The sequence below is a fragment of the Etheostoma spectabile genome, unplaced genomic scaffold (genome assembly GCF_008692095.1).
Source record: "Etheostoma spectabile isolate EspeVRDwgs_2016 unplaced genomic scaffold, UIUC_Espe_1.0 scaffold00007658, whole genome shotgun sequence".
In the NCBI taxonomy this organism is placed as follows: domain Eukaryota; kingdom Metazoa; phylum Chordata; class Actinopteri; order Perciformes; family Percidae; genus Etheostoma; species Etheostoma spectabile.
The window spans coordinates 14,330-24,257 of NW_022603509.1; the positions used below are offsets into that span (position 1 = coordinate 14,330).

The 9,928-nt window shown below is 41.4% G+C and overlaps 1 protein-coding gene across 1 annotated transcript; it reads left to right on the forward strand.

The window, feature by feature from the left end:
• The first annotated feature begins 258 nt into the window (after positions 1 to 258).
• LOC116678667 (eukaryotic peptide chain release factor GTP-binding subunit ERF3A-like) lies at positions 259 to 9,631 on the forward strand. Its single transcript, XM_032508436.1, has 6 exons — positions 259 to 716; positions 1,692 to 1,736; positions 6,128 to 6,376; positions 7,329 to 7,362; positions 7,480 to 7,555; positions 9,554 to 9,631. The coding sequence occupies exons 1-6, from the start codon at positions 524 to 526 to the stop codon at positions 9,629 to 9,631; spliced, it is 675 nt and encodes a 224-aa protein (XP_032364327.1). The 5' UTR covers positions 259 to 523.
• The last annotated feature ends 297 nt before the right edge of the window (positions 9,632 to 9,928 follow it).

The following is a 9,928-nucleotide window of genomic DNA, read 5'->3' on the forward strand; positions in this document are numbered from 1 at the left end:
AAACATGGAGGAGGTTGACAAAAACCTCTAGGTTGTAACTAAATATAATAAGATTTTAAAAAAAAAGTTATAGCCTTTATGAAAGTATTGCTCCATTTGATACAACAAATCAAATTTGCGGTTTCTAAAAAGGTCAGAAACTACTAACGAACACTAGCAATTAACATAGTCTTTGGGGTATGTAGTCTTCTTGACCTCAGGATTCTTTCAAGCGAAACGATTTCCGCCTTAAACTAAGACTTCGTATCCCAGAGGTCACCGCGGTTACTACGTCAACTGACTGGGACGCAGAGCTCACGCGGACTCTGGGAGTGCTGAGTCGAATATCCTCTCTGGCGTCTCACCGTTAGAAACCGGCTGCTAAGTTCACCTGAATCGGAGATAAAACATTAGCTCCACTTCGAGGTGGGACGCTCTCAATTACCCCAAGGGGAGACCTTAACGTCGGGTTTAAGGCGGACACTTACGTAGACCAAGAACTGCGTAGTTGAAATCTCACAGTAGTGAAAATCTAAGACCCACGATGGACCCGACAGACACTGCCCCTGATTCCTGGGAACAAGAGGACGATGTGGAGGCCACAATCGACGGACAACTTGATTCAGCATTCACAGCCCTAAACGTGAATGCCAAACCGTTTGTACCCAATGTGAACGCCGCCGAGTTTGTTCCGGTTTTTGCAACGAAAGCGCACTCGGAAAATCTCGAGTCTGTCGGTAAGTTCTCAGTCACGTTGGGGAGCTAGCTACTTTAGCTAGAAGTTAGCTAGCTAGCTGCTAACATGAGCCTGGGTTGGGTAGCTAGTTGCTAGCTCACTAGCCACTGTACAGACACGCGTTCCTTGAAGCGCGACAAGCCGCCCGGCTGCTGTGCTGTCCAGTGTAGCTGTAATTTAGATGTTATGCCGGACAATGTAACTTTTAACTGACAACCTACCAATCATGCTAATGCTACTCGGGCGTTTGACTGTACAGTGGGGGTATAGTTGTTGAGCGCTGTCAAAACTGTACCAACCAAGCCGGCATTAGCTTGTTACAGCTAACCGGCGGTAGCTAGCTAGCATTTCGGTTAGCTAGTGTGGTGTGTCACTCAGTTCTAAGTCAATGTATATTAGCTAGCTAGGTTAGCTCAATAACGTTACCGGTGTAATTAAAACTGTAAACTAAGCCGAGCAAACGGCGTTCCTGGCAAACATCGATATTGTCAGTCTACAGTCCAACTTTATCACGTAAAGATGAAACTAAGCTCGTCATTTAAAAGAAGTTAGTGGGAACACGACTGGTGTGACGTGGATGTTCTGACGCACAGCTTGGTTAAGTGTGGAGCAAAAATGTGTCACCTGGACCAGACTGACCTCTGTAATAACACGTAGGAAACCTTATTTCCAATCAGCCTGGTCCACGTAACTCCAACACATTGTTTGACAGACACTGTTGCTCATTCTGTGTCAGTGGTTTCAAAACCTTTCCACTATTGTTCCCATAGACACTACCTATGGACAAATTACCAAAGGGCAGTATGTGCTCCCAACAAATGGAGGTGATTGACATGAAAACCTGTCAGTCCTCCACAGTTACTGTTTTTCTGCCCTTATTTTTTCCTCTAACTAAATTTGCCATGTAGAATGGGCCAGGGTCCTTTTTAAATTACCTAAAACATTAACTCAACCGTTGTTTCTTTTCTGTTTTTAGTTACTGTTGAAAAGATATCCACCATGGAGGTGTCAGAAAGTGCTGGTATGTATGGCGTCTGTGTTTAAGGCTACATCCACACTTTTTCATTTTTAAAGAGTTTTGAAACAAAAGTGTAGGCTCCACATTATAAATGATCTCTGTCCATATTAACACATCTGACAACTCATCGCAAGACCATTTGTCAGTTTGAAGCAGATTGTCAGATGTTACTCTGCGGTTGAAAATCATGGCTGTATGAGTTTAAAATACTTCAGAGAACCGCAATGGTGAGAAAGTAATACCACGCAGGGATTTATGATCATGGAGCAGCGGTTACTGAAAGGTATGTGAGCCTACCTTGAGGATAACACTGCCTGACGGGGCTGTCTGCGTCGTCGTTTCCAAAGGTCTCCGTTTCTGCCCGCCCAAACTACAATGCCAACCCAGAGTTTTGGAACAGGTTCAGCGCAGGGTCTCCGTTTTAGGGGATTGTACACACCGGAGTAGTGTGTTACCAACAAAAAGCAAAAGATATGCGTTCCTAAACAAACATATTAGTGTAGATGTAGCCTTAGTGTTAAGATTACCTCTGAACTTTGTTGTGACGTACATAATTACGGCTCCCCTCATTGGCCTGTGCGGGCCCACACTAAACTCTCTGGCTCTTATGTCACGAATTACCGAGACTTAAGTTAAGTTTGCCTGAAAGCTCCATTCCTCCTTTCTCAAGTCTTTGTCTTAATGTATATACCGGCGGTGTGATTCTTCCCGATAAATCCGGCTTGTCTGACCTGATGACCGTTCAGGGCTGTTTTTGTGTCCCTGATTCCCATCTTCATGTCACCACGCTAGTAGTTCATTCATTTGTCACGATGGAGCTTCATTTAAAGCAGAGCTCCAGAGAGCCTGCAATCGTTGCTGAAGGTTATCTGATGTGATGCAAACTATTTCTTTTTTTAGCTTGAAACCAACAACATGACAATACCTTTTTATTTTATTTTGGCAATGCAAGCTGGAGCAACGTAGCAGTTGACGTTAAGAAGTTGTAGTGAGGAATATTTTAGATCACCCTTTTCGGCAGTGCAGAGTGGCCCACGCTAACTTCATCTGTAAGTGTGAGCTATTAGCTTTAGCCTGGGAGAGAGCGCTACAGCCAAGATGTTCTGGGCGAGCAGTCAGTCGGTGGAAGCTAACAGAAGCTAGCTGGCGTAAGCTGACGGCTGTCCGGTGTCTGTAAGCTACCACGTGAGCGGTGGTGACGGGGAGTACATGTACTTGAAAGAGTCCGGTAGACGAAGGTCCAGTCGGGAGTTTGGATGGGGAGTCCATTGAAATCCACTGCGTTCTGAAGGGATAATCTCACGTTCCAACATAGGCCTACATTTTCTTTTAGTGGTAAATACATGTCATCCTTAAGGCACAATGGACTTTTAAACATGACAATGACTAAGACAAAAAACTACATGTAGTAAACCACGATTTCATCAACATTGTGAACTTTTATAGACGATACCTTGATAAACAATTTCTCTAGCTAGGTTAATTTTATCATGTAGTGCTACTTACATTTTTCCTCCGGTATTTGGAGAAAACAACAACCTGTATATTCTCAAATAGTGTGGTCTTAGCCACTATTAGTTGTTGTTTTCAGACAGAGTGAAGAAAATATTCAGAGATAAAAATTAGAGATGCACCGGTTGACCGGCAACTGATCAGAATTGGCTGCACCGTTTTTTTTTTATCCTGCTTTTTGCCAATCGCACAGATGATCTCCAACTGCCGCAGAGTGTCTTTTTGCTCTGTCCCAATCGCTGGGACTCTTGTTTCATTATCGCTTTAAACAGACACGGCCATATTTCAGTGGGAGATAAGCCACAAGAGGTACAGCAACATTTCAGAGAGGCTTGCTGGGAATCCACCTTTCAAAAGTTCAGTTGCACTGTGAACTGATTAAATATTATTGTGCGCAGGTACATTGAATATTTTTTCCCCTTTCAATGTATTAAAAAATACTAAAATTAAGAACATTATAGCAAAACTGATCATCAAAATTAATTTTACACACAGCAGCTTTGCTAGCATTGTCATTTCTGCAGTTGTTGAAAGAAACGTGCCAGGACGCTTCAAATGGCTCGAGTATTTGTTTTTTCCCACTGAAGTGGGAACGATATAGCATCGAGGGAAAGGGAAGCTCAGAAATGTGGTTGGCTGTTTACAGGTGACGACCACAGCAGCCTGGGCTTGGAAAGCTGGACTGTGCACACGCTGGGCCGCTTTCTCTAGACATTGTAATTAAATAGAGCAGAGCAATTCCATCCTGGCAACTATTTCAAGGTTTTTAAACCTTTTCTAAACCACTGGAATTCTGTACACAGTATCTAATGCAAGGAGTTCTCTAAACCGTATGGTAGGTTGGAAAATGCTCTCAGATGCACTCAATCCACAAAAAGTAGCTGTTAATGTGAAATGAGACCAGATTAAAATGCAGTTCCTACCTTGTGCCAACATAATTAAATAAAAGGCATACACTTGTTATCTGCATTTATATATAACAGCGAGTTTCTTTGACCTAAATGGAAATTAAATGAAGGAAAATAAAATAATGGTTTAATGTAGGAATCGGACATTGGCCTGAACTAGTAAATAGGGCTGGGCCATATGGAGAAAATCAATGATCACAATATTTTAGACAAAATACCTATTGATACTGCAACAATATTGTAGTGTTGACTATTGGTGGTTTCACAAAATATTGACGCAATGATATTTTGATAAATAACCATCAGTAATGTGGCTCTGACTACGTGGGTAAAGGCAGATTATAGTTACAGTTACAACAGTGTGGTGTGTTCAGAAATGACATCACTTTACTGTAATGGAGCCTTCAAAACCAGGAACAGACAACACTTACGCCATATTACAACATCCAAAATCTAAGACGATATTTAGTCTCATGTCACAATATCGATATGGTATCAATATATTGCCCAGCTCTACTAGTAAATGTTATTTAGTTTAAAAATCTTGGGAGGCAATTTTCCCCACTCGATCATGTTTTTTTGTTGGCATTCCTAAACGGCTTTGGCCATGTTTAAGTTAGTGGGTGCGTTTTAACTTTCCACCTGTAACTGTGAATGAGCAAAAATTGTATCAAACAAATTTATGATCAGTTTGAGTTTCTCAGGGTTTTTTTTAGTGGCGCAACTGAAAGCACCTTTCGTTGAACAACTGTACCTGAAGGCACCATAGAGTCCCGTAGAGCCCGCATGCTTTACCTTTGTTGTTTGTTTCCATAACTCACGGGGAAGGCCAAATGTTGCCACAGCGGTGAGTTCAGGGAAGCAGGAGGATGTTGTTACCGTTGGCTGAGTCAGAACAGTTAACACTCGAAAGGCAGCGCGAAATAGATAAACATCGGCGCATGCCGTCTTTTTAGGGCTGTACAATTAAATGTTAAGCGTAACGATTTTGGCTTCTTATGATCACAAACCATGGAATCGAGAAACAATTATTTTGCTCTTTATGTAGTAAAGTAAACTCTTATTTTGTTTTCTTTCCAAAAGTATATGAGTAATTGCTTTGATTGTTTTCCATAATTGAGACACCCTACAGATTATTTGCCGATGACAGTAAATAGGGGGAATGTCGGCCGATTCATCGGTGCATCCCTACACATAATCCATAATCGGATCGTGATTTGATAAAGATTGCCTCAACAGATCTATGGAAAGCTTCACTGGCAGAGGTTGCAACTACAAGACAATGAGTTGTTCAGCAGATGTGTGTGTCCTAAATAATGACTGTTTATGTAAACGTTGCAATCTAGTCAAACATTACCTTTGGCTGTTCTGCGTTGTTTGACCATAAACAATAACGGCAGTTCAGACCGCCGCGTGCATGTTACAAACCCTGCTGGTTCTGCTGCTGCTAGCTGACCCTGACGTCAACCACAGGGAAGGGTAGCGGAACAAAAACACTTTAATGTGTTAGGTATTACTTCATATGTAGTTTTTTTAAAATTCCATTTTCAAGTAAAGTCTCATGTTGTCATTGCTTTTGTTGCAGTACATTGCACACTGCACAGGAGCTGTTTTTCAGTTTTTTTAGGATTTTTATTTTCTTTATTCCTCAAATTTATGTAGGGCTAATTGTTTTTGGTCCTTACTGATTGTTACTGAAAAAATAGGCCTTTGCTTCATGTTTTTCCTTTCATGACAACACACTGGTCCCTGCAGTTTACACTAAAAGTACTTTCTAAAACTGTTTCCAGTAACAGTTTTAAAAAAAAAACTTAAATATGCTGCTGATTATGAATATTCACCTCTGTTTTAATTCTCAGAATAAATACAGTAACGCTTGTTTGATAAATAGGTAAGGGTGAAAAGATGTTGCAGTCTATATTTGACCCCGTTGAGTTGTTTTAAGTAGGGTGGGGTCTGTTTGTGGCTGTGCAGCTCCATTGGAGAACGGCGACGCAGAGATGACCACAGAGGAGCCGTGGGACCAGAAAGAGGCCGAGCCAAACGAGGACGAGCCGGGAGGCGGGTCTTGTGGGGACCGGGGACCATCGGGGGCGGCGACAGAGGAGGCGGCACCGGAGGTGATGGAGGAGGAAGAGGAAACGCCGGCGCCCAAGGTTCCACCTACACAGCCAGATGCCCCCAAGAAGGAACACATCAACGTTGTGTTTATCGGACACGTAGGTCAGTGCATGCTGTACCCCTGTCTGTTGTAGGTGTTTGGTGGATGATGATGATGATGCTAATCACAGCAGGGATTTAAAATGAATAATGAATCTCTCAAGTCAAATGTTACTTGGTAGCATCACTGTTAAGCAATCTGGAGCAACACCGATTTGAGTATCAGTACATTGATTCCCTCCTCTCTGTTTGAATGTATGAGTCTCTGGTTGCTCATACATTCAAACAGAGAGGATGGAATCAATGTACTGATATGTCAGTCAGGCCCGACTCCCCTTCCACATTCCATGTTTGTTTCATGTCTCTCAATGTTCGTTAACACAACTGTCTAGTGTGCAGACGCTAATGTTTCGGTCACCCGTAGACGGATTACAGTTCACTTTCACACTGTCATCAGTGATGTACCCCTAACATTGCTGGGATGAAGCCGGATGTCCCTCAGTTTGGTTGTAATGTTCACTAACTTGGAAATTGTCCCAAAAAAAAAACACGAAAAAGAATTGTGATTGGATCGTGATCATGCCTGGAAAAACTCGTGATAGGATATTTTGCCATGTCGCCGTGGCCTGGTTGACACCAGACCCTTCTCCGTTGTAACAGAGTGGGTCTGGGGAAGGTTCATTCACAGCTCATTTCCAAAGGAATTGGAATTGGTTAGTCCTTCAACCAATCAGACCAACGATCCAGGTGACGTAGCAGCGACAGCAGCATCAACGGGTTCGGTGGGCGTCATGTTGAATGTAAAGCCCGCCTTAGTGGTTTGATTGGTGCCTTGATTTGGAAAAATGGGAAATTGGCTTGAATGGGCTCTTGGCCAGACTGACTTTCAGAACAAATCTGAAATTTGCTGGAAATTTGTCAGGGTTTTCCCAGCCTAATGTGCCCCACCTCTAAACTTAACAACAATGTCACAGTTTTCTTTACTCTACACTCACTCTGCATTCTTCTTCTCCAGATGCTGGCAAGTCCACCATTGGCGGACAAATCATGTGAGTAGAAATCTCCCTTTTATTTTTGGGGGGTTAACCGCCTTTCCTTATGAGTTTCACCACATCAGGCCTTTGACATGTTGTACATTTCTCTATTGTTCCCCTCTTCTCCAACAGGTATCTAACTGGCATGGTAGACAAGAGAACCTTAGAGAAGTACGAGAGAGAAGCCAAGAAAAGAGCCGGAAACCTGGTGAGTGGGCACACTGCTGTGTCAGAACTTGCTGAATCAAGAACGTGGAAAGATTATCTATGCTGACTTAATTAAACTGATGGCCTAACAATACGGTTGTGAGATTTGCATCTAAGTTTTATTTAACAAGTAGGGTCAGAACCACATGTTGCTGTGTAATCAGCTGGGCCAACATTAGTTTCAGTCACCAGCGTAGATAATTTAGATGTATATGTCAACCCTTAGACACCATCTCCCACGTAACCAATCAATGATGGAATATTACTTTTCTTTTTTTTTTCTTTTTTTATTTACTTTTCCACACATAGACAAATAGTACTTCAAACAGATGCACATCAATATTACATCAAGTATCCTCATATCACAAACATACACAGCAATTAATGCATGTCTATATCCCACACCACACAGATGTGTATTGTACATCTATTCATCAAAATGTAAACTTTTTCTTTCTTTTTTGTAAATAATGAAAAGAAAGGAAAAAAGAGATAAGAACTATATACATGTAGGGAGTAGTTTTCCTGTTTCCATAGTAGCTAGAGAACGAGGTCAGGTCTTTGAGAGTTGCATATTGGTCCATTGTCCCCAGCACAGAACAATTCTTCCAGTTTATAATTTAAAGATGCTGTTATCTTCTCTAGTTTATAAATGTCCATTGTAATTTCCATCCATGTTTTTAAGGTAGGGAATCTCGTGTGACAACCATTTTTTTGGTAAAGCTCTTCTTTACGCCACCAGCAATATATTCATTAAATATTTTTCCTTTTTAACCATTCTGAGGTATAATCCAAATATAAGGTTTACTATCAAATGGCATAACATGTTCGAAAATACATTGTAAGGCATTATGTATTTCTCTCCAATAACCCTTAATGACAGAGCATCCCAGAAGACATGGTAATGGTTTGCATTTTGGTTTCCACAATTTCTCCAGCATATAGATGCATTGCCACCATGATATGATTTCTGAGAGGTGTGATAAAATACCTTATCAAAGTTTTCCAACCAAACTCCTTCCATTTCTGTGAACTGGAGCATTTCCATTGGTACCTCCATATTGTTTGTCCATTCTTCTTAGATATCTTATTCCCCCCTCCTTCTCCCTTTTGTTTTAAATATAGGAGGTTGAGTGTGTTTTAAGATTTACCAGACATTTATATGTGCATGAAATGATTTTAACCACATAAATCTGAGTTGTACGCTTTTCTGAACATTCTATTATAACCTTGCCTGTCCCATCCATATTCTTCATCTGCGTATTAATAAAACACCGCATCTGTAATATCGGTAAAAGTCTTGTGCTTCTAACGCATATCTCTCTTTGAGTGCTTCAAAACTAATTATTATACCACCTTTTATTACATCACATAAGACCGTCAATCCTTTATTTCCGTCCAATACTTAAATCTAGTATCAAATCTATTGGTGTAAACTCCGAGTCGTATGCACACCATTTAAGAGGACAATATCCTCTTTAATTTATATTGCATTATAAGTCTTCCACACATTAGAGTGCATTTTATCCATGGGTTATCAATAGCATTTATGTGGCCTTGTAAGTCACTATCAGCAAGGGTTGCCTGTATAGGGATGGGGGATAGTTCGTTTCTCCCTCTATATTTTTCCACTGAGGCTTGATAGATGGGTTGCACCAACACATCCTGGTTCTCATCTGCGCTGCAAAGTAATAATCTCTTTAAGGACGTAATCCCCGCCCCCTTTTTTCCTTAGCTAACTGTAACGTCTAAACACGAACCCTAGGTCTCTTACCCTGCCATTTATATCTTGACAACATCTTTTCCCACTCGTTAAATGATTTCGGTTAATCATTTCGTAAGGTCTGAAATAAGTATAATATCTAGGCAGAATGTTCATTTTAATAGATGCAATTCTTGAACTCAGACTAAGAAAGGGATTAAGTTCCATCTTCCGATATCTTCTTTAATTGTTTTACATATGGGTAAGTAGTTGGAATATTACTTTTCTGTCTCGCAGGTACCTGTCTTGGGCTTAGACACCAACCAAGAGGAGAGGGACAAAGGCAAGACGGGGAGGGGGCCGAGCATACTTTGAGACCGAAAGAAGCACTTTACAATCTAGACCGCTCCGGCCCAAATGCTTTGTGCCCAACATGATCGGAGGTGCATCGCAAGCTGACTTGGCTGTTCTGGTGATTCAGAAAATGACTAGTGTTTGTCAAGTGAGACGTCAGATAGTAATTGAACTTGAATAGTACGTAGCGGTGTGACGAGATACTCTGCTCACGAGACGCGAGATTGGGTTCACGAGGAGAGATCTTGAGCTTTTAACTTCTAGTTGAAGCTGTGTGACCTTTTAAGTGAAAACTGAAATCAAAACTTGTTGCCCATA

Coding starts and splice junctions, on each gene's coding strand:
- LOC116678667 (XM_032508436.1), top strand. CDS start 524: ATGGACCCGACAGACACTGCCCCTGATTCCTGGGAACAAGAGGACGAT. Junction 6,377..7,328: donor TGTGTTTATCGGACACGTAG/GTCAGTGCATGC, acceptor CTTCTTCTCCAG/ATGCTGGCAAGTCCACCATT. Junction 7,556..9,553: donor AGAAAAGAGCCGGAAACCTG/GTGAGTGGGCAC, acceptor TCTGTCTCGCAG/GTACCTGTCTTGGGCTTAGA.